This window comes from Theropithecus gelada, chromosome 7b (genome assembly GCF_003255815.1).
Source record: "Theropithecus gelada isolate Dixy chromosome 7b, Tgel_1.0, whole genome shotgun sequence".
In the NCBI taxonomy this organism is placed as follows: domain Eukaryota; kingdom Metazoa; phylum Chordata; class Mammalia; order Primates; family Cercopithecidae; genus Theropithecus; species Theropithecus gelada.
This window is the reverse complement of record NC_037675.1, coordinates 75,344,999-75,369,655: the sequence shown is the minus strand read 5'-3', so window position 1 is coordinate 75,369,655 and position 24,657 is coordinate 75,344,999. Positions and strand designations below refer to the sequence as shown.

At 44.2% G+C, this 24,657-nt stretch overlaps 2 protein-coding genes across 5 annotated transcripts in view; one reads left to right on the top strand and one right to left on the bottom strand.

The window, feature by feature from the left end:
• Nucleotides 1-16,903, bottom strand: part of BBOF1 (basal body orientation factor 1) — a 46,305-nt gene extending 29,402 nt beyond the window's left edge. For both annotated transcript variants that reach the window (XM_025392036.1, XM_025392035.1), the window contains exons 1-4: nt 16,399-16,903; nt 12,987-13,215; nt 4,854-4,919; nt 300-443 (exon numbers count right to left, since the gene is read on the bottom strand). In XM_025392036.1, the coding sequence (XP_025247821.1) occupies nt 300-443; nt 4,854-4,919; nt 12,987-13,215; nt 16,399-16,454 (495 nt within the window). In that variant the 5' untranslated portion in view covers nt 16,455-16,903. The remainder of the gene's footprint in view (nt 1-299; nt 444-4,853; nt 4,920-12,986; nt 13,216-16,398) is intronic.
• Nucleotides 16,603-24,657, top strand: part of ENTPD5 (ectonucleoside triphosphate diphosphohydrolase 5) — a 58,197-nt gene continuing 50,142 nt past the window's right edge. The window contains exons 1-2 of one of the 3 annotated variants that reach the window (XM_025392044.1): nt 16,603-16,683; nt 20,624-20,730. The gene's annotated coding sequence lies outside the window, so the exon portion shown is untranslated. The remainder of the gene's footprint in view (nt 16,684-20,623; nt 20,731-24,657) is intronic. The other 2 variants (XM_025392046.1, XM_025392045.1) reach the window with 2 other exon arrangements.

The following is a 24,657-nucleotide window of genomic DNA, read 5'->3' as shown; positions in this document are numbered from 1 at the left end:
AAGAACTTGTAGTTTGTTTCTTACTGAAGTCAATCCATAGGGTTACCTGCTGATAAACACAGGAGGATGTCTTGGCTGAGATTTGGTGAGTTCCCAAAGAAATCAGTGCTTAGAAAAAGAGAAGTCTAAAGTCAAGACCTTTGGCATCCAGTCTGTCTTCTCCTTTTTCTCTCAAATAATTTCTAAAATGTCAAAGAGAATTCTTTGCTGTCTCACAGGAGTAAATGTTTGTGAAGGCTTCTGTAGGCATTAAATAGTTAATTCTAATTTCCTTTTTGTAAAAAAGGAATGAAACTTACATCATCTAACTCTCTCTCCACTTGGATTTTTCTCCTCTGGAATTGTCTTACTGCTTTCAGCTCTGTGTGAATCATGCCAATTTCTTTGGCTTTTTGATGGAACTGTCCCTCTAGTTCATTGATTTGCCTGGTATACTTTTGTTCCTGTATTCAAAAAAGAGGTAAACAAGTTAGGAAAAAGAACAGAAGTCCCACAGAGTCATGTTTCATTTGAAGCCTTAATCCATTTGCATATCTTCTTTGAAGAAATACCCCCTTTTTTTTTTTTTCTATTTGTATTTTATTATTATTATTTTTTTGAGATGGAGTCTGACTCTGTTGCCCAGGCTGGAGTGTAGTGGCGTGATCTCAGCTCACTGCAACCTCTGCCCTCCCAGGTTCAAGCAATTCTCCCTGCCTCAGCCTCCCGAGTAGCTGGGATTACAGCTGCCTGCCACCATGCCCAGCTAATTTTTGTATTTTTTAGTAGAGACAGGGTTTCACAATGTTGGTCAGGCTGGTCTTGAACTCCTGACCTCAGGTGATCCACCCGCCTTGGCCTCCCAAAGTACTGAGATTACAGGCATGAGCCACCATGCCCAGCCCTCCTTTTATTTTTGCATAAAGTTTTCATTTCTGTAAAAAGATACCATTTGTGTTGAATAAGAAAAAATTTTTGAAAAGTTTCTATATAAGCTGATTGTATAGAAAGGAAAAAATGCAGATGTTTATTAAAAAGGGATATGAGAAGAGTAAATACATCTTTTATCTCTAATATAAATAACATCCCAAACTAGTTAAAATTAATTAGCTAGGAGTCAAAGGGAGAGTGGTAAATATCCCTAATAAATAAAGAGGAAGGGAGGAGGAAGGAGGAGGATAAGGAAGGAGGAGGAGGGAGAAAAGGGGAAAGAGATATAAAAGAAGAGAGGAAGAGAAGGAGAAACAGGAGGAGGAGAGGGAAGAGAAAGTAAGAGGACAGAGAAAAGTAAGTGGGGAAGAAGGAAAGGCCAATAACAACAAACGAACAAAAGGTACTAAAATAAATGCAAATTGCCTTCCAATCTAGCTCCGAATAAGAGAAACATAAATTGGGCTGGGTGCAGTGGCTCACGCCTATAATCCCAGCACTTTGGGAGGCCGAGGCAGGTGGATCACGAGGTCAGGAGTTCGAGACCAGCCTGGCCAACATTGTGAAACCCCACCTCTACTAAAAATACAAAAATTAGCCGGGTGTGGTGGCAAGTGCCTATAATCCCAGCTACTCATGAGGCTGAGGCAGGAGAATCAATTGAACCTGGGAGATGGAGGTTGCAGCTGGGAGGTGGAGGTTGCAGTGAGCTGAGATTGCGCCATTGCACTCCAGCCTGGGTGACAGAGCAAGACTCCATCTCAAAAAAAGAAAAAAAAAAAAAGAGAGAAATGTAAATTGAAATGACACTGAAATACCATTTCTCACCTATCACATTGCAAAAATCAAGTTTGAAGCCAGGCACAGTAGCTCACACATGTAATTCCAGCACTTTGGGAGGTCAAGGTGGGTAGATCACTTTAGGTCAGGAGTTCAAGACCAGCCTGGCCAACATGGTGAAACCCTGTCTCTACTAAAAATACAAAAATTAGCCAGGTGTGATGGCGGGTGCCTGTAATCCCAGCCAGTGGGGAGGCAGAGGCAGGAGAATCACTTGAACCCAGGAGGCGGAGGTTGCAGTGAGCCGAGATCGCGCCACTGCACTCCAGCCTGGGAGACAAGAGTGAGACTCTATCTCAAAAAAAAAAAAAAAAAAATCAACTTTGACAAAAGACTGTTGGTAAAGCTCTGAGGAAACAGGCAATCTCATGCATGGCTAATGGTATTATAGAACAGTACAGTATCTATAAAGGGAAATTTGGCAATATCTAGAACAATTATATACTTTTCTTTGGTCTAGCAATACCTCTTACAGGAATCTATCCCAACGATATAATGGCCAAAATGTGAAAAGATATATGCTCTTTACTGGCACATTCATTGTAATAGAAAAAGACTGGAAACAATCCAACTACCCATCAAAAAGGGACTGCTATGAGCTGTATGTGTATACCCAAAAAATCCTATGTTGAAGCCCTAATCCCCAATGTGATGGTATTTGGAGGTGTGACCTTTGGGAGGTAGTTAGGTTTAGATGAGATCATGAGAGTGGAGCCTCCATGATGGGACTAGTGAAGAAAGAGATGAAGAAACCAGAGCTTTCTCTCTGACAAAAGTAAAGATCCAGCAGGAAGTGGCCACCTGTGAACCAGAAGAAGGGACTCCACCAAGAACTCAACCATGCTAGCACCCTGACCTTCTAGCCTCCAGAATGATGAGAAATAAATGTTTGTTGTTTGAGCACCTCAGTCTATGGTATTCTGTCATAATAGCCTGAACTAAGACAGGGATCATTTGAATAAACTATGATACATCTACATAATAATCATCACACAGCTATAAAAGGGAATGATGCCAGGCGTGGTGGCCTACACCTGTAATTCCAACACTTTGGGAGGCCAAGCTGGGATGATTGCTTGAGGCCAGGAGTTCAAGATCAGCCTGGGTAACACAGTGAGATCCCATCTCTACAAAAAATACAAAATTTAGCTAGGTGTAGTGGTACTTGCCTATAGTTCCAGCTACTCCGGAGGCTGGGGTGGGAGGACCCCTTGAGCCCAGTAGTTTGAGGTTACAGTGAGCTATGATTGTGCCACTGCACTCCAGCTTGGGCAACAGAGGGAGATCCTGTCTCAAAAAAAAAAAAAAAAAAACAAAAAAGGGAATGTCTCTACATACTGCTATGGAGTGATCAACGAGGCATACTGTTAAATAAAAAAAGCAGGTACAGGTCTATGTATATTGCATGCTACCTTTTATCTAAGAAAGATTTTATATATAATCTATATATATAATCTCCTTATATATAATCTATGTGTATATATATGTTTATGACTTTTTTTTAGCTTTTCCGATAAGGAAACAATTTCTTTAGCAACTTTTTTTAAAGAGAGGATAAAACACAAAAGAAATAAAATGGTTTTCTACAGGGAGAGGGAGAAGATAGTGTGGAAAAGACATGGATAGGAGTTGGATTTCTCAGCACTTTGGGAGGCTGAGGCAGGCGGATCAAGAGTTCAGGAGATCGAGACCATCCTGGCTAACACAGTGAAACCCCATCTCTACTAAAAATACAAAAAACTAGCCAGGTACGGTGGCAGGCGCCTGTAGTCCCAGCTACTCGGGAGGCTGAGGCAGGAAAATGGAGTGAACCCGATAGGCAGAGCTTGCAGTGAGCAGAGATTGCGCCACTGCACTCCAGCCTGGGTGACGGGAGACTCCATCTAAAAAAAAAGGAAAAAAAAAAAAGAAGTTGGATTTCTCAGCATATAACTTGTTTTACAGACTTTGGAACCATGTAAATATTTTACATAATTTTATAGGCAAAACTAATTTTTTAAAAAGCAATCTCTAAGTCAGGTGTGGTGGTATATGCCTGTAGTCTCAGCTACTCAGGAGGTTGAGGCAAGGAGAACTGCTTGAGGTCAGAAGTTGAAGATCAGCCTGGGCAATATAGCAAAACTCCCATCTCTAAAAAAATTAAATAAATACAGTAAAATGAAAAAAAAAAAAAAACCAACCTCTAAAAATCAAAAGCAAAATATGTTGTTGAGTTGGTGGAATAACCTCATAGAAAAGAATTTCAAATGGTTCTTAAACCTTGCAATTTTATCATAGATCCTTATTGGTATATATCCTAAGGGAGAAAAATGCCCCCCAAAATCTTAAACTGTTTTCAGTAATTTATTTTTGGTGGTAATATTAGTATTCTGAGATTGATATATTGGGGTTTAAGCAACTAGGTAATTATATTGGTATCAGTAAGAAGAAGGACTTTTGTCAAGGGATAAAGGAGACAGAGATAAAGTTAAGTAAAAATTCTGTATTCCTGCATCTAAACTGAAAGTACTAGTATGGAGTTATGATCTCTTTTAATATTTAAAAAAACTTACATTGCCTAGCTCCACCCGCTGAAAAGCACTAGAAACAATAACAAATTCAGTATCAGGAAGCAATCTTAATATTATATGTTTTTTTACAATAGCTTTTTTTTTTTTAATGAAGTTTCACTCTTCTCACCCAGGCTGGAGTGCAATGGCGTGATCTCAGCTCACTGCAACCTCTGCCTCCGGGGTTCAAGCGATTCTGCTGTCTCAGCCTCCCAAGTAGCTGGGATTATAAGTGTGCACCACCATGCCTGGCTAATTTTTTAATTTTTAGTAGAGATAGGGTTTCATCATGTTGGCCAGGCTGATCTCGATTTCATCATGTTGGCCAAGCTGATTTCATCATGTTGGCCAGGCCTTGGCGTCCCACAGTGTTGGGATTACAGGCATGAGTCATCATGCCCAGCCTTGTTTTTGAATTTCTGTACAATCAAGCTTTAAGGTCATTAGGCTGCCCAGAGAACTTACTCACTCACTGTCATTGGGTCTTAAATGCCTAAGCTTGCCAGAAACCTGACCATCCAGTAAGTGGAGTATTAGTACACATAGATAACTCACCAATTTATCCTTTTCCTCTTGGGCTTTTTCCTTTGTTTCATTTAATTGCTGTTTCAGTTTTTCAATCTGTGGAAAATCAAAATACAAGGTCGGGAAGATAGAGAAACTGCTCTATGTCTACCTTTATTAAGTGGACTAGTTTCACACAATACTAAAACCATTATGGTAAAAAAGGTGAGTGAGGCGGAAAGAGAAGAAGAGGGGACAGGAAATTTCCCATACCTTCAACCTGCTATTGCCAGTTTCTAAAACCTGGCTATCATCAGAAGTACCTGGGCAACTTTTTTTTTGTTTTTGTGGTTAAAAATAAAAGCAACATTAAATTTACCATCTTAACCATTTTAAACATATAGCTCAGTAGTGTTAAGTATATTCACGTTGTTCTGCAACAAATCTCTAGAACTTTTCATCTTACAAAACTAAAACTATACCCAATAAATCCTAATTTCCCCTTACCTCTCCCCAGCACTTGGCAACCATCCTCTACTTTGTTTCTATGATTTTGACTACTTTGGATACTTCATGAGTGGAATCATACATTATTTGCCCTCTGGTGACTGGCTTATTTCATTAAGCATAATGTCCTTGAGGTTCATTCATGTCATAGCTTGCGACAGGATTTCCTTTAAGGTGCATACTATTGCACCACATGCATACACCTTTTCCTTATCCATTCACCTATCGATGGATAATTTGGGTTGCTTCCACCTCTTGGCTATTGTGAATAGTGCTACAATGAATATGGGCGTGCAAATATCTCTTCAAGATCCTGCTCTGGGCTGGGCGGAGTGGCTCATGCCTGTAATCCCAGCAATTTGGGAGGCCGAGGTGGGTGGATTGCTTGAGCTCAGAGTTTTAGATCAGCATGGGCAACATGGCAAAATCCCATCTCTACAAAGAAATACAAAATTAGCCAGGTGTGGTGGTGAGCACCTGTAATCCCAGCTAGAGCCTGGGAGGTGAAGGTTGCAGTGGGCCAACATTACGCCACTGCACTCCACTCTGGGTGACAGAGTGAGATCCTGTCTCAACAACAACAAAAATCCTGCTTTGAATTGTTTTGGATATATTAAATATACCCAGAAGTGAGATTGGTATTTCTATTTTTAATCTTTTGAGGAACTTCCATACTGTTTTCCACAAAGGCTACAACATTGTACAGTCCCACCACCAGTGCACAAGCATTCTAACACCTCCACGCCCTTGCCAACACTTATTTTCTGTTTTTTTGGCAGTAGCCATTCTAACGGGTATGAGGTGGTATCTTGTTGTAGATTTTATTTACATCTCTTATCTGGGTAACTCTTTTTTTTGAGATGGAATCTCTCTCCGTCGCCCAGGCTAGAGTGGAGTGGCACAATCTCGGCTCAGTGCAACCTCTGTCTCCCAGGTTCAAGTGATTCTTTTGCCTCAGCCTCCCGAGTAGCTGGGACTACAGGCGCATGCCACCACACCTGGCTAATTTTTGTAGTTTTAGTAGAGACAGGGTTTCATCATATGGCCAGGCTGGTCTTGAACTCCTGACCTTGTGATCTGCCTGCCTTGGCCTCCCAAAGTGCTAGGATTACAGGCGTGAGCCACTGTGCCCAGCCTTATCTGGGTAACTTTTTCAGAAAAAAGTTTCTTTTTACTTTCTTTTCTTTTCTTTTCTTTTTTTTTTGAGACAGGAGTTCTACTCTATTTTTTTTTTTTTTTTTTGAGACGGAGTCTCGCTCTGTCACTCAGGCTGGAGTGCAGTGGCCGGATCTCAGCTCACTGCAAGCTCCGCCTCCCGGGTTCACGCCATTCTCCTGCCTCAGCCTCCCGAGTAGCTGGGACTACAGGTGCCAGCCACCTCGCCTGGCTAGTTTTTTGTATTTTTTAGTAGAGACAGGGTTTCACCGTGTTAGCCAGGATGGTCTCGATCTCCTGACCTCGTGATCCACCCGTCTCGGCCTCCCAAAGTGCTGGGATTACAGGCTTGAGCCACCGCGCCCAGCCAGGAGTTCTACTCTTGTTGCCCAGGCTAGAGTGCAATGGCATGATCTCAGCTCACTGCAATCTCCACCTCCCAGGTTCAAGCAATTCTCCTGCCTCAGGCCCCCGAGTAGCTGGGATTACAAGCATGTGCCACCCCAGGCCTGGCTAATTTTTTATTTTTAGTAAAGACAGGGTTTCTCCATGTTGGTCAGGTTGGTCTCGAACTCCTGACCTCAGGTGATCTGCCCGCCTCAGCCTCCCAAAGTGCTGGGATTACAGGCATGAGCCACTGTGTCTGACCCAAAAAGTTTCTTTTTAAATATAATACTTTTTTTTTTCTTGCTCTGTCGCCCAGGCTGGAGTGCAGTGGCGCAATTTCGGCTCACTGCAACCTCCGCCTCCTGGGTTCACGCCATTCTCCTGCCTCAGCCTCCTGAGTAGCTGGGACTATAGGCGCTCGCCACTACGCCCGACTAATTTTTTGTATTCTTTAGTAGAGACAGGGTTTCACTGTGTTAGCCAGGATGGTCGCGATCTCCTGACCCCGTAATCCGCCTGCCTTGGCCTCCTAAAGTGCTGGGATTACAGGTGTGAGACACCGCGCCCGGTCTAAAAATAATTTTTAAAAATACAGATGGAGTCAGCCGGGCGTGGTGGCTCAAGCTTGTAATCCCAGCACTTTGGGAGGCCGAGACAGGTGGATCACCTGAGGTCAGGCGTTCAAGACCAGCCTGGCCAACATGGTGAAACCCTGTTTCTACTAAAAATACAAAACTTAGTTGGGCGTGGTGGCGCACACCTGTAATCCCAGCTACTCGGGAGGCTGAGGCAGGAGAATCGCTTGAACACGGGAGGCGGAGGTTGCAGTGAGCCAAGATCATGTCATTGCACTCCTGCCTGGGTGACAGAGCAAGACTCCGTCTCAAAAAAAAAAAAAAAAAAAAAAAAAAAGAGAGATGGAGTCTTGCCATGTTGCTCAGGCTGGTCTCAAAGTCATGGGCTTAAGTGATCCTCCTGCCTTGGTCTCCCAAAGTGCTGGGATTATAGGCCTGAGCCACAGTGCCTAGCCAAGACAAGTTTCAAGAAGAGTACAAAAAATTACCATACTATTCACTCATATACATTAATTTTGCCACCTTTGCTTTCCCTCTCTCTTATCTGTGTGTGTGTGTGTGTGTGTGTGTGTATTTTTTTAGTGGTAAAGGGTAATGTCAATTTCAAGATGACCTTTTACCCCTAAAGACTTCAGTATCTATTTCCTTATTTCTTTTTCTTTCTTTTTTTTTTGAAACGGAGTCTTGCTCTGTCGCCCCGGCTGGAGTGTAGCAGCGCAATCTTGGCTCACTGCAACCTATGCCTCCCGGGCTCACGTAATTCTCCTGCCTCAGCCTCCCAAGTAGCTGGGACTACAGGCATGCGCCACCACGCTTGGCTAATTTTTTGTATATTTTGTAAAGATGGGGTTTCACCATGTTGGCCAGGCCGGTCTCGAACTTCTGACCTCAGGTGATCCACCAGCCTCAGCCTCCCAAAGTGCTGAGATTACAGGCGTGAGCCACCGTGCCTGGCCATTCAGTATCTATTTTTGAAGAAAAAGGGCATTCCCTTTTAAAAGCACTATAAAATTATAAAGATGAGGAAGTTTAACATTAATATAGTATTATGTAATATATACTCTATATTTAAATTCTGCTATAATTATCCCAATAATGTCCTTTATAGCAATTTTGTATTTTTCTTGTCTAGGATACAACCCTTGATCATGCATTGCATTTAGCTGTCATGTGTCTTAGTCCCCTTTAATCTGGAACAGTTTCTCGGTCTTTGTTTTTAAATTGACTTTTTAAAAAGGATATTGGCCAGGGTTGGGCTTGGTTGATGCTTCTTCATGAGTAGATTCAGGTTGTCCATTTTTGGTAGGCTATATATAGTACCTAAGTGATGATGTATCCTTTTCAGTACATCACATCATTAGTGTGTACTGATTGATGCTCATTTTAACCAGTTGGTTAAGGTTGTGTCTGCCTACTTTCTCCACCTAAAAGTTATTATTTTTTCTTTTGTGATTATTAAGTAATTTGTGAGAAGATCTTTTGAGACTATGAAATTATCCTCCTCATTAAACTTTCATCCAGTAGGTTTTAGCATCCATTGATGATTCTTGACTGATTCAGTTATTACTATGATGCCAAAGGGTGATTTTTCTAACTCCATCACTCCTTGGAAATTTACTAATTGGCATTCTATGGCAAAAAAAAAAAAAAAAAAAAAAAAAAGTCGGGTAAGGTGGCTCATGGCTGTAATCCCAATACTTTGGGAGGCCAAGACAGGTGAATCACCTGAAGTCAGGAGTTTGAGACCAACCTGGCCAGCACAGTGAAACTCTGTCTCTACTACAAATACAAAAATTAGCCAGGCATGATGGTGGTGCACCTGTAATCCCAGCTACTCAGAAGGCTGAGGCAGGAGAATCCTTTGAACCCAGCGGAGGTTGCAGTGAGCCAAGATCACACCACTGCACTCCAGCCTGGGTGACAGAGCGAGATTCCATCTGAAAAAAAGAAAAAAAGGCTTCCTTTCTCCCTTATTTATTAATGTATGTATTTATTAGTAGTATACACATGTGGATTTTTATTTCGTTCAATAAGTTATAATCCATTACTGTCATTATTTATTAGGTTACTGCAAAAGCATTGCAGTTTTTGCCATTCTTTTTTTTTTTTCTTTTTGAGACAGAGTCTCACTCTGTCCCCAAGGGTGGAGTGCAGTGGTGCGATCTCAGCTCACTGCAACCTCCGCCTCTTGGGTTCAAGCGATTCTCCTGTCTCAGTTTCCTGAGTAGCTGGGATTACAGGTGCGCACCACCATACCCAACTAATTTTTGTATTTTTAGTAGAGACAGGGTTTCGCCATGTTGGCCTGGCTGGTCTTGAACTCCTGACCTCAGGTGATCTGCCTGTCTTGGCCTTCCAAAGTGCTGGGATTACAGGCGCGAGTCACTGCACCCAGCCATTTTTGCTATTCTTTTATTAGGTTGGTGCAAAAGGAATTATGGTTTTTGACATTCTTTTAATGCATCAACCTAATATTTTGATTGTCCTGGATTTGGCCAATGGGAGCCCCTTCAAACAAGGCCATGTCCTTTAAAATTTTTTATTTTATTTTCTGGCACTTTTTTTTTTTTTTTTTTTTTTAGATGGAGTTTCACTCTTGTTGCCCAGGCTGGAGTGCAATGGTGTGATCTTGGCTCACTTGTTCAAATGATTCTCCTGCCTCAGCCTCCTGAATAGCTGGAGTTACAGGTGCCTGCCACCACACCTGGCTAATTTTTATATTTTTAGTAGAGATGGGGTTTCATCATGTTGGCCAGGCTGGTCTCAAACTGCTGACCTCAGTAATCCACCCGCCTTGGCCTCCCAAAGTGCTGGGATTACAGGCATGAACCATGCCTGGCCAGGACAGAGAATAAGTCTTGATGGACTGGCTGTGGGAAAGGGGAAAAAGGTGTCAGGGATGACTCCTAGATTTCTCTTGAGCATGTAAGTCAGTGGCATGCAAAGAACATTGGAGGGACCTCTGCTTTTGGTCAACTTGGTATGTCAGGGACTAGATTCACCTTCTTACTTGAAACAGTTTTTTTAAACGACAAAAGATATGAAATAATGATTTTCAGGATGCTGGACATCAGGCAACAAAGGACAGTAATCACCAAAGAGAAAGGATATAAAAGAGGTGAACTTTGTGACTGCCCCAAGCTTACTGCTTTGAAAGAGTTTCCAGGCTGCGGTGCAGGGAGAGGTTGGCAGGCTTCCTGAGTTGAAGAAATGGAGCTGAGAGTATGGAGGGGCCAAGGCAGCTAGAGTTCACAGGACAGCAGAGTACCGGAGAGGAGAGGGCAGCACAGAGAAAGAAGAGAGATCCACAGAGGGTCCTCCTGGAGTATTTAGCTGAGAACTGATCAGCACATTCACGTGAGGGAGCTACTTGAGGATGAAGAAAGAACTATCCAAAAGGATTGGAAGGAACAGTGCCGGGCACCACTGGGCCAGTAATAGTGCCTACTCCCACTGGACTGGAGACACTTCATCATTCACAGGACACCAGGGAGGACTCAAAAGGATCTGTAGTGTGGAATACATTTGTCAAACATATCAAATTGTACACTTCAAATATGTGCATTATCATGTATGAATTATATCTCAGTAAAGCTTTTTACAAATGAACGCTGTGGCCAGGTGCAATGGCTCATGCCTGTAATCCCAGCACTTTGGGAGGCCAAGACAGGCAGATCACTTGAGACCAGGAGTTCAAGACCAGCCTGGGCAACATGGCAAAACCCTGTCTCTACCAAAAATACAAAAAATTAGCCAGGCATGGAGGTGCGTGCCTGTAGTCTTGGCTGCTTGGGAGACAGAGGCAGGAGGATCATCTGAGCCCAGAGGTTGATCCTGTGGTGAGCCATGATCACACCACTGCACTCCAGACCAGGCAATAGAGTGAGACCCTGTCTCAAAAGTAATAATAAAATAATAATAATGTGAGACAGAGTTTTGCTCTGTTGCCGAGGCTGGACTGCTGTGACATGACCATGGCTCCCTGCAGCTTCAACCTCCTGGGCTTAAGTGATCCTCCCACCTTAGTCTCCTGAGTAGCTGGGACTATAGGTGCACACTGCCATGCCTGGCTATTTTTTTATTTTGTGTAGAGACTGGGTCTTGCGTTGCTCCCCAGGCTGGTCCTGAACTCCCAGGCTAAGTTATCCTCCAGTTCGGCCTCCCAAAGTGTTGGCATTATAGGCATGAACTACCGCACCCAGACTGAATTTCTACTTTTAACATCTACTAGGGGTGTAACTTTGGGCAAGTTACCTGTCCTTTCTGAGAGTCAATTTCTTCATCTGTAACATGGAAATAACAATATTACAGCTACACAGGGTTATTAAAATAATGGGAGGTTAGTAAAAGAATCAGAGAAGTAAAGCACCCAGTATAGTACGTTGTAGTGGCTCCAAAATGTTAGTTCCCTTCCCTTTTTCTTTTTCTTTTTTTTTTTTTTTTTGAGATAGAGTCTCGCTGTGTCGCCCAGCCCGGAGTACAGTGGTATGATCTCAGCTCACTGCAATCTCTGCCTCCCGGGTTCAAGCAATTCTCCTGCCTCAGCCTCCCGAGTGGCTGGGACTACAGGCATATGCAGCCATGCCCGGTTAATTTTTGTATTTTAGTGGAGACGGGGTTTCACCTTGCTGCCCAGGCTGGTTGCGAACTCCTGGGCTCAGGCAATTTGCCCACCTTAGCCTCCCAAAGTGCTGGGATTATAGGCATGAGCCACTGCGCCCGGCCTCCCTTTTTCTTCCAAATATAAAATGATAGCTTTACTCTCAACACTTTAATAAGGTACAATAAGATACAAGATTCAACTGGCCAAAAAAAAAAAAAAAAAAAAGATTCAACTTGCTGGGTTCAGAACATTATCACAGATTACCAGTGAACGGCTTTACAAATTTTTAAAACTAAAAATTAGCATAAAAAAATATAGATCACGGCCGCGAGCGGTGGCTCAAGCCTATAATCCCAGCACTTTGGGAGGCCGAGACGGGTGGATCACGAGGTCAGGAGATCGAGACCATCCTGGCTAACACGGTGAAACCCCGTTTCTACTAAAAAAAAATACAAAAAAACTAGCCGGGCGAGGTGGCGAGCGCCTGTAGTCCCAGCTACTAGGGAGGCTGAGGCAGGAGAATGGCGGAAACCCGGGAGGCGGAGCTTGCAGTGAGCTGAGATCCGGCCACTGCACTCCAGCCTGGGCGACAGAGCGAGACTCTGTCTCAAAAAAAAAAAAAAATATATATATATATATGTGTGTGTATATATATATAGATAGATCACATACCATGCTCTTGTCCTTAAAATAAAGTGGATCATAATGTTCCCTTATGATCATCAATCTCTGTTTGCTTCAGAGAAGAAAACATGGAACAAGGATTGAAAATTAGAGAGCCAATAACAGTAAAACCATTCTGAAAAAGTGTCTAGCTTCAAGGAGAGTTAAGGTCAATTGAAATGTCTTAACTATATGTTAAGATTTCAAGGAATTAAAAATCTTTGAAATACATAACCACATCAGTATCACCATAGAGGTAGTTAATGAGGCTGAGGAGGTTTTCTGCCTACCTACCATATTATCTTTCTCCTGGTCCTGCTTCTTCAGGTAACTTAATACTGACATTATGTCTTTCTCCATTTTACATTGCTTTTTCTTTAAGTCCTCATTACTTTTTGCCAGTGTCCGTGAAGTATCACGATACTCAATCCTAGAGAGTTCTGTGACTTCCAACCTGGCCTCCCAAAGGGAGGCATTGGCCTTGGCTCTGTCCACCACAGATTCATCTGTTTTTATTAACTTCCTGCATGGGAAGAGGACATTGACAGTATATGACTATTTATACAACTCTAATATGCAGACAGTATATAACTCTACTATATTACTATTAAATTTTTCTCTTTTTAAATTTGTTTTGCTTGGCATTTCCCCTGGCACACATGAGAAAACATTGTTGGATGAATAAGTTAATAAGAAATACACATTCACATTTGAAAAATGAAAGAAAAAATACATATTCACTCGTATTCACATAAGAGAATTAAGTAAGTGCCTCGTCCTGGAAGAGGCGAGCCCCAGAGCATAACTCGAAAAGACTGGAAAAACAAAGGGAAAAGACAAGATAAACCAAACTCATTTCATAAAGCTTTCATACCTTTTTTTTTTTTTTTTTTTTTTTTGAGACAGGGCCTGGCTCCGTCACCGTGCTGGAGTGCAGAAGCACGATCTCGGCTCCCCACAACCCCTGCCTCCTGGGCTCAAGCCATCCACCCACCTCAGCCTCCCAAGTGGCTGGGACTACAGGATTATGCAACTATACCCAGCTAATTTTTGTATTTTTCATAGAAATAGGTTTTTGCCATGTTGCCCAGGCTGGTCTTGAACTCCTGGGCTCAAGTGATCCTCCTACCTCAGCCTCCCAAAGTGCTGAGATTACAGGTGTGAGCCACTGCACCTGGACAGTTTTTATATCTTTTCATTTACTTATTTGATTCTCCCATTTTTTTTTTTTTAAATAGAGATGGGGTCTCACTATGTTGCCTAGGCTGTTCTCCAACTCCTGGGCTCAAGTATCCTCCCACCTCAGCCTCTTAATGTGCTGAGATTACAGGTGTGAACCAGTGCCCTGGCCTGATTCTCCTGTAGTTAAACTATCTTTTCTATTCCTACTCACTCAGTGCTGGACTTTGGTTCTCTCCACTGCAAACCCATTATCTCTGTTTATTTTCTGCATGAGTATACCCATTGGTAGTGTAACTATAATCTCCCACCCACTTCACCCTCTACTTTTGAGTTTTTTTTGTTTTTGTTTTGTTTTGTTTTTGGCTAGGTCTTGGACAAAAAGTCAAGTCACTAGGGCAAGTATGTTAAATACTTTATCAGCTGGTGCCACGGTTCACCGGACTTTTTTTTTTTTTTTTTTTGAGACAAGGTCTTGCTCTGTCATCCAGGATATAGTACAGTAGCAACACACAGCTCACTGCATCCTCGACCTCCCAGGCCCAGACAATCCTCCACCTCAACCTCCTGAGTAACTGTGACTACAGGCATGAGTTAGCATGCCCAACTAATTTTTAACAAAAATTTTTGTAGAGACAGGGTCTTCCTATGTTGTTCAGGCTGGTCTTGAACTCCTGGGCTCAAGTGATCTTCCCCCACTCAGCCTCCCAAAGTGCTGGGCATGAGCCACGATGCCCCGCCCACCAGGCTTTAAGGATGCCTGAGAAACCATAATCATTTATATAGAGGTGGAGAGGAAAAAGGAGGGATTCAAAGATTAAAGTGGTAAAGGAAGAGATTTTTCTAAATATTTATTGTATGAGCATTAACAAAACACTACTCCTTATATATGGTAGGTACCATGATATACAAATACGTACACAATATTTAAGAATATTTCACCTGTATTTGAATTCTAAATATTTTCACACATATGTATATGTGGACCTTTCTATACTGCCACCCTCCACATCCACTTTCCTACCTCTGGTTCTCAGTCCTCTTCCACAGAGGTAATGGGTTTGCAGTGGAGAGAACCAAAGTCCCAGTTTCACCTTTTGTTCTCTTCAAATTAAGGCCAGCTCCATTCCCAACCCCTCAGCCTGTTATAACTCTTGATGTCCCTTTCTGGTATGATTTAGGCACTGGTGATACACCATCTCACTACCACCATCCAGGTATCAAATCTAAGTGGCTCAAAGTACTTGATGTGACAGGGCATGGTAGCTCAAGGCTGTCATCCCAGCACTTTGGGAGGCCAAGGCGGGTGGATCACCTGAAGTCAGGAGTTCAAGACCAGCCTGGCCAACATGGTGAAACCCTGTCTCCACTAAAAATAAAAAAATTAGCTGGGCGTGGTGACAGGTGCCTGTAATCCCAGCTACTCAGGAGGCTGAGGCAGAATAATTGGTTGAACCCAGGAGGCAGAGGTTGCAGTGAGCCAAGATCACGCCATTGCACTCCAGCCTGGGCAACAAGAGCAAAACTTGGTCTCAAGGAAAAAAAAAAAAGTACTTGATGCAAGAAATTAGACACTCTAATAGGACCACTTATACTCACTGTAGAAACAAAGCCAGGTTTCTCAAACAATGGGTCATGGAAAATCCAAGGAATAAGGTCTCTTACCGTCAGTGTTCCTCATTGTTCAAATGTGTACTGTAGAAGCATGGTCAAAATCTGAAAACATCTGTGAGTGAGTTCTAGGAATGTGATAAGCCCTTGGCACTTTAAGGGCTAAACAAACTGTGCAGCTATGTAAAAACAACAACAACAAAAAAACCCATAAGATAATACTTACATTAATACATGGGAAGAAAAAAGTCACATACAAGTATGTACATTGGGCTATCATTTTATTAAAAAATAAAATAATACTCCAAAATATAGTAGTGTTTATTTTTGGATAATGAGACTACAGGTTATTTTTGTTTTCTCTTTTGGTACTTCCCATGTTTCCCAAACTTTCTGTATTGAGCATGAATTACTCTCTTAAGTTACTTTACAAACATCTCAAGTTTGGTGCCAACTCTGTGTTCCCATATATGATATTGCTGCACACCACATAGGACTCCAACGTGTCCAGAAACCACCGGGGTCCCCCAACAGGGCTAGTAGCACTCTAGCAGCAACTCCAGGCCTGTAAGGGGTTAGTGCTAGAACATTACCCACCTCAGTGGCTCGGATCAGTTTGGGAAAACCTCAACAATTACCCAACTTGGTAAAATACTTCAGGTGTCCCCTTTGAACCAAAAGAGATCTCTGAAAATGCCCAAGGAAATACTTTATACATCCGCTACACGTTTAAGATCATCTGAACCACATAGTAGAGATGTGTCAGACTATGGACATGGGAACTGTAATCCTCACAAGCCGGGAGAGCCAAGAGGGTCCGAGGGGGCCGGCGCGGGGGGCGCCAGGTAGCCAGCCCCAGACCCGAAATCTCAGGCAGGCCCAAGGAGAGGGGGACTCTCGCGCGGCTTCTCCTTACTTAGTGTCTTTGCCTCTGCTCTTGCCTTTCTTTTTGTCCTTTCCCTTCGACGGCATCTTGGCTTCCCCAGTGGCTCCGCTGTCGTCGTTGCCCAGCCGCCGCCACCCTGGCCGGCTCCGTCTCCAAGGGAACCTGGACGCCGAACGGGCAACGCCCCGCCCCCGCCGCTGACGGCGCGCGGAGAGCGCACGCGCCCGTGGCGTGGCCCAGACGCCGCCGCGCGCGGGGCGGGGCGGAGGTCGCGCCGAGGGCGGCGGGCTCCCGCGCCAGGGTGGCGCGCGCGCGGTGAGTGTGCGAGAGTCGGCGGCTACTGATCTTCTCTGTGGGGCCTGGGCTCTGCGGGCGGGAGGCGCGAGCTGGCAGCCCCGGGAGGTAGCGCTCCGTCCTGCGGCCCGGGTGTGTCAGGAGTCGCCGCGGTCGGGGCACCCTTGCTTCAGGAAGCTTAGATCCCCGCTGGTCCGCCCGCCCCGCCGCGGTGGTCTGAGCCGCAGCCCTTTTCCGTGCCTCCACGCCGCAGCCAGCGTGACCGCGGCTGCCAGCTCTCGCCCCCGCTCCGCCTCCGCTGTTCCCGGCACTGCCCGACTTCTTTGAGTTCCATCCGTTTCCTGGCTTTTCATCCTGGCTGATTCTGTAAGGGATAGCGCAGCCAGCAGACGTCCCAGGCCAAACGTTTTTTGATAGGCTGTTGATGACTTTCCCGAGGGCGGTGGTTGGGGGCGAGGCTGCCTGCCTCCCAAGCGCAGCAGCACGCCAGGGAGCCGGCAGGGAGGGGAGTGCTGCCACCGAGGTCAGGAGCAGGGTCCTGGGCCTCATTAGGTCCTGTGTGGCCGATACTTCCCGTCCACGACCGTCCCCCGGATTTCCATTTGCTAATACCTCACACGTCCGTAGCCTTCTTTCCTCAAAGTTGCATAAAGTTGAAAGCTCTTCAGCTTGCCTCCCCGACTCCTGAAATCCTGAATACACCTCTGAAAAGGAGTGTACTCACAAGTATTCTCATTTTTCAATTAGACTCAGTTAGTCATTAAGAAAGATACGGTATTCTGAATGTCAAGCCAATAGGAGACTTGTGGTTGAAGCTCTGCTCTGTGTTATACTCCATTTCAATTTAAAAAGTTTATTTTAAATGTCGTTGTAGATCCTTCCTCACCATTTCTCTATGGAGGACTTAATTCGTACACCCCTTCCCGAGGTCTTTGACCTCTAATTACTCCCCCCCACTTTGTTTGCCACTTGCATGATTTCTGTTTCTGAATTTCTGTTTCTGCTCTGAGGGAACATGCCGATTTGGTAATGATAAGTCATGTAAACTTTTTTTTTTTTTTCTGAGACAGTCTCCTGTCGCCCAGGCTGGAGTGCAGTGGGGCATCTCAGCTCCCTGCAACCTCCACCTCCTGGGTTCAAGGATTCTCCTGCCTCAGCCTCCCCAGTAACTAGGACTACAGGTGCGTGCCATCACACCCAGCTAATTTTTGTATTTTTGGTAGAGATGGAGTTTCACCATGCTGGCCAGGCTGGTCTCGAACTCCTGGCCTCTGGTGATCCACCCACCTCGGCCTCCCAAAGTGTTGAAATTACAGGTGTGAGCCACCGCCCCCGGCTGTAAACCTTTTTTTCTTTTTTTTTTTTTTTTTTCCTGAGACGGAGTCTCGCTCTTGTTACCCAGGCTGGAGTGCAATGGCGCGATCTCGGCTCACCACAACCTCCACCTCCCGGGTTCAGGCGATTCTCCTGCCTCAGCCTCTCGAGTAGCTGGGATTAAAGGCGCACACCACCATCCCTGGCTAATTTTGTATTTTTAGTAGAGACAGGGTTTCACCATGTTGGTCAGGCTGGCATAAACCTTTTTATACATACCATCTGTCAGCATGATCATGGCTTTTTCTTTTTTTTTTTTTTTTTTTTTTTGTTGAGAGGGAGTTTCTTGTTGCCCACCCAGGCTGGAGTGCAATAGCACGATCTCGGCTCACCACCACCTCCACCTCACGGATTCAAGCAATTCTCCTGCCTCAGCCTCCCGAGTAGCTGGGATTACAGGCATGCGCCACCGCGCCCGGCTACTTTTATTTATTTTTTATTTTTTATTTTTTTTTTTGAGACTGAGTCTGGCTCTGTCGCCCAGGCTGGAGTGCGGTGGCCGGATCTCAGCTCACTGCAAGCTCCGCCTCCCGGGTTCACGCCATTCTCCTGCCTCAGCCTCCCGAGTAGCTGGGACCACAGGCGCCCGCCACTTCGCCCGGCTAGTTTTTGTATTTTTTAGTAGAGACGGGGTTTCACCGTGTTAGCCAGGATGGTCTCGATCTCCTGACCTCGTGATCCGCCCGTCTCGGCCTCCCAAAGTGCTGGGATTACAGGCTTGAGCCACCGCGCCCGGCCCTGGCTACTTTTATATTTTTAGTAGAGGTGGGGTTTCTTCATGTTGGTCAGGCCAGTCTCGAACTTCTGACCGCAGGTGAACCGCCCGCCTTGGCCTCCCAAAGTGCTGGAATTACAGGCGTGAGCCACCGCGCCTGGCTGATCATGGCTTTTTCTGACTGTATTTCTGGTACATTTTCACACTCCCGTGAATCCATAGGTGGAATCGCCATATATTGAAGGGGTTATCTCTGATATAAAATCTATACAGTTACTATTAATTTTGTATGTGTAAGGTTCTGAAAAAGCACACCGTTGATAAGCTGCAGAAAAGAGAGTAGGGCATCTTCTGTCACAGGCTGTATATTCGGAATTTATTCTAGAAATTGGTAACTATTTTTTTTGAGATGGAGTCTTGCTCTGTCACCTAGGTTGGAGTGCAGTGGTGCTATCTAGGCTCACTGCAAGCTCCGCCTCCTGGGTTCACGCCATTCTCCTGCCTCAGCCTCCCCAGCAGCTGGGACTACAGGCGTACACCGCCACGCCCGGCTAATTTTTTGTAATTTTAGTAGAGATCAGGTTTCACCGTATTAGCCAGGATGGTCTCGATCTCCTGACCTTGTGATCCTCCTACCTCGGCCTCCCAAAGTGCTGGGATTACAGGTGTGAGCCACCTAGCCCAGCCAGAAATTGGTGACTTTATAATATGAAAATCAGTTCAAGACTCCTTATTTGAACGTAGGCTTATAGATTAATTTATAAACAAAAATTTGACTATAACAAGATTATTAATATATGCGTAGTACCTTAGTTATAGTACTTTATAGTTTCTTTTATTGGTTTTGGGTTTTTTGGTGGTTTTCTTTTTTTTTTTTTTTTTTTTTTTTTTGAGACGGAGTCTCGCTCTGTCACCCAGGCTGGAGTGCGGTGGCCGGATCTCAGCTCACTGCAAGCGCTGCCTCCCGGGTTCCCGCCATTCTCCTGCCTCAGCCTCCCGAGTAGCTGGGATTACAGGTGCTCGCCACCGCGCCCGGCTAGCTTTTTGTATTTTTTTAGTAGAGACGGGGTTTCACTGGGTTAGCCAGGATGGTCTCGATCTCTTGACCTCATGATCCGCCTGTCTCGGCCTCCCAAAGTGCTGGGATTACAGGCGTGAGCCACCGCGCCCGGCCAATTGGTGGTTTTCTTGAGATAGGGTCTTACTCTTGTCCATGCTGGAGTACAGTGGCAGGGTCATGGCTCCTTACAGCTTCGACCTCCTGGACTCAAGTCTCTGGCATGCACCTCAGCCTCTGGCATGCACCACCACGCCTGGCTAATTTTGTATTTTTTGTAGAGACAGGGTTTTGCCATGTTGCCCAGGCAGGTCTTGAACTCCTGAGCTCAAGTGATCCTCCTGCCTTTGCCTCCCAAAGTGCCGAGATTACAGGCATGAGCAGCCACACCTGACCTAGTTTATTTTATTGTATATATTTTTTATTGACTAAGTTTGATTTTGTAGATAAAGCTGTTGTGACATGAATATGACTCAGAGAAATGCCAAGATTTCATAGTCTGGTAGAGGTGGGTCTAGAGTCTACAGTCTTCTGAATTCCCTCATTTTCTACCAAAGAACTGAATGTTGTTACTGTCATCTGCTGGTGAGCAACAACTGATAGTATGGATAGTAGAGTAGGAAGTTGCTATTTAGTAGTTCATGTGGTAGCATTTCCTTCCACAGCTACTGGTAGGTGCCTTTACTGTGAAGTTTCGGGAATTATTACTAAATAAATTTGCCTTGTTTCATTGTTTAGAACACTAATGCTTTTAAACTTGGAATAAACCACTTCTTGTTTTGTTGACTTGGTTTTGTAATTCTTTTTCTGTCCAGTTTTCCTTGTTCCTGGTCAACAAAGAAATGTGGAGTGTCTTGGCTGAATCCTCATACAGACAAGATCATTATGGTGCTGTTAGGTAGGACTTGTATCCAGATGTAAGGTAATATCTCCACCAGCTTAAAGTTGTAAATGTATTTCAAATGCTCCTGAATGGTGGTTTTCTTTTTTTCCTGAATTTAATTCTCTATTATTTTGCCAGGTGATGTTAATTTTGTTCAATAAACCATATATAAAATTTAGAACTATTATGTATCAAAATAGATAGAACTTCTGGCTGGGCATGGTGGTTCATGCCTGTAATCCTAACACTTTGGGAGGCCAAGGCAGGTAGATTGCTTAAGCCCAATTCAAGACCAGTCTGGACAACATGGCAAAACCCTGTCTTTACAAAAAGTACAAAAATTAACCGGGTGTGGTGACATGTACCTGTAGTTCCAGCTTACTCAGGAATCTGAGTTCAGAGGATCACCTGAGCCCAGGGAGGTCAAGGCTTCAGTGAGCCGTGATTGTGCTACTGTATTCCAGCCTGAGCAATAGTGTGACTCTTTCTCAAAAAAAAAAAAAAAAAAAGGGCGGGGGTGTGGGGAGAGGGGGGGTAGTACTTCTGCTTGTTTCTTCTAGTAACCCCAGAACTGGGTTTACTGTATAAACTCATCTGTAACTTTATTTGGGTTTACCTTAGAAGACATGTTTCTCTTCATAAATCATTCTTGAAATCACCTTATAGCAGATGGTGCTTTATAGGTAGAACAGACTAAGTGAACAGCTTTAGATTTTGTTTTTACATAGCCTTTAGAATCCTAAATAAATATATTATTATCCAAACTGTACTAAAGGGAATAATCAGTGTTTCTCTTGGGAGTTACTTTTTTTTTTTTTTTTGAGAGGTAGTCTTGCTCTTTCGCCCAGGCTATAGTGCAGTGGCACAATCGTGTCTCACTTCAGCCTCCACCTCACAGGTTCAAGTGATTCTCCTGCCTCAGCCTCCCGAGTAGCTGGGATTACAGGCACCTGCCACCATGTCTGGCTAATTTTTGTATTTTAGTAGAGATGGGGTTTCACCATGTTGGCCAGGCTGGTCTTGAACTCCTCACCTCCGGTGATCTGCCTGCCTTGGCCTCCCAAAGTGCTGGGATTACAGGCTTGAGCCACCCACACCTGACCAGGAGTTACTTTCATCCTGCTTTTTTATTGCATGTGCTACAAATATAGAATTCTACTAAATTGACATTTTCTTGTGATACTAAGACTAGTTCAGATCTCTGCAGGGGCATTTTAAGAAATCCTGGTGGTCAAGGATTTAATCTTATCACTTTTAGATAAATTTTAAAAATTTAAAGCATTCACTGTTTTACTTATGTACAAGATACATTACCACAGATAATTATTTATTTATTTAATTTATTTGTTTATGAATGAATGACAGGGTCTCACTATGTCACCCAGGCTGGAATGCAGTGGTGCAATCATGACTCACTGCGGCCTCAACCTTCTGGGCTCAAGCAGTTCTCCCACGTCAGTCTCCTGAGTAGCTGGGACCACAGGTTCATGCCACCATGCCCAGCTAACTTTTTCTTTTTTCTTTTTTTTGGTTAAGACTGGGTCTCACTATGTTGCTCCTGGGCTCAAACGGTTCTCCTACCTCAGCCTCCCAAAGTGCTGGGATTATAGTTGTGAGCCACCATGCTTGGCCATATATTTTTGAGATGGGGTTTTGTTATGTTGCCCAGGCTGAACTTAAGCTCCTGAGCTCAAGAGATCCTCCTACCTCAGCTTCCCAAGTAGCTGGGACTACAGGTGTGCACCACTATGCCTACACATAATTATTAACTACTGTTACTTTATTTGCAAAATATCCCATTTTTATTAGTTGTCCATCCCAACAGAGCCACAGACTAAAAATTGTCTAAGAAAACTTACCTGGACTGGGCACAGTGACTCACATCTGTAATCCTGGCACTTCGGGAGGCCGAGGTAGGAGGATTGCTTGAGCCCAGGATTTTGAGACTGGCCTGAACAACATAACAAGATCCTGTCTCTAACTTTTTAAAAAATCAAAGAAAAATTACCCAAATTTTAGGCCCACTTGTCTGCATTTTCATGTCATGGATCTGTCAAACGTTCATTCATTTAAGAAACATTTAATGAGACCGGGCACGGTGGCTCACGCCTGTAATCCCAGCACTTTGGGAGGCCGAGGCGGGCAGATCATGAGGTCAGGAGATCGAGACCATCCTGGCCAACACAGTGAAACCGCATCTCTAATAAAAATACACAAAATTAGCCGGGCGTGATGGCAGGCGCCTGTAGTCCCAGCTACTCGGGAGGCTGAGGCAGGAGAATGGCGTGAACCCGGGGGTCGGAGCTTGCAGTGAGCCGAGATCACACCACTGCACTCCAGCCTGGGCAACAGAGCGAGACTCCATCTCAAAAAAAAGAAAAGAAACATTTAATGAATACCAACTGTATAACAACCTGTCTGATAACTTGATGGGTACAGTAAGGAACAAGAGAAGGCCCTTGCCCTCAAGTTGTTTACAGTCAGATGTGTAAAGCTCTGACCTGGATGTTGATCTCTGAGAATATACAACCTCATTGTCACCCATCCACAAACACTTAACAGTAAACAGTACCAAGCAGGGATTGATAAAGGAGAGACAGTGTAGACTAGGGGTGTCCAATCTTTTGGCTTCCTTGGGCTACACTGGAAGAAGAAAAATTGTCTTGAGTCACACATAAAATATACTAACACTAATGATAGGTGATAAAGTTAAAAAAAATCACAAAAAAGATCTCATAATATTTTAAGAAAGTTTACGAATTTGTGTTGGGCTGCATTCAAAGCCGTCCTGGGCTGCATGTGGCCCATGGGCTGTGGGTTGACTAAGCTTGGCCCAAACCCTAGGTGCTATTGAATTTGGAGGCATTTAAGACTGTCGTAGTGAGGGAAAGTTTACAGAAGGAGATGGACTGAAAGCAGAGGGAAGTTCATCTGGGAAGTTAGAACAATGTGAGCACAATTCAGAGTATGCTTAAACTCGAGCATTGTTTCCTAAAGTGTGATCCACAGACCAGTAGCATCAGCATCATCTGGTAACTTATTAGAACTGCAGTTTCACAGGCCCCACCTGAGACCTACTGAATCAGAAATACTGGCAATGAGGCCCAGCAATCTGTGCCCTCCAGGTGGTTCTGATGCATGCTAAAGTTTCAGAACCACTAGACTAGAGCAGAGGGTTATTGTATGGAATGAGTAGGCCAAAAACTCTAAAAAGGCAGGCTGGGAACTCATTGTGAACGACTTAGAATGTCAGGCAGGGAATTTGTCTTTTATCCTGCAGACTAGAGCCACCAGCTTGTGACTTGGCTGGATTTGGCTCATAGAATGTGTTTTCTTTGGCCTGAAAGGTGGGTCTTTGGGGGATTTTAAATGGAATTAGTTGTCATCATTTAAAAATCAGCAGATTTTACAAAGAAATCTGTGCTTTCAGCTTACCTTGAAAAATCAGAAGACCTGGCAGAATGGGGCCTACGTTCCATTATGGTAGCAATTGGTAGGAATAGCAAGAAGCCACACCTTCAGATGGGACACATGCTCTCCAGTTTACCACAATCCCTACCAGTTCCTTTTGTCTTACACACACCTTTACTTATTTACATTTCCTGCCCTTTGCCTGTAGGTATTTGAGTTTGTAACTTCTGTTGTGGACAGTGGGACATTAATGAAAATTTTGAGAAGCAGAATGACGAGATTTATGTATTTGTTAATTTATTTAACAAACATTAAACAAACATATATGCCAGATGGTACTCTGTTAAGTAATCAGTGTTCAAAGATGAATGAGTCCCAGCTAGCACCAGTGGCTCATGCCTATAATCCCAGCACTTTGGGAAGCCAAAGCTGGTGGATCACTTGAGGTCAGGAGTTCAAGACCAGCCTAGCCAACATAATGAAACCCCCTCTCTACTAAAAATAAAAAATTAGCCGGGGATGATGGTGGGCACCTGTAATCCCAGCTACTCGGGA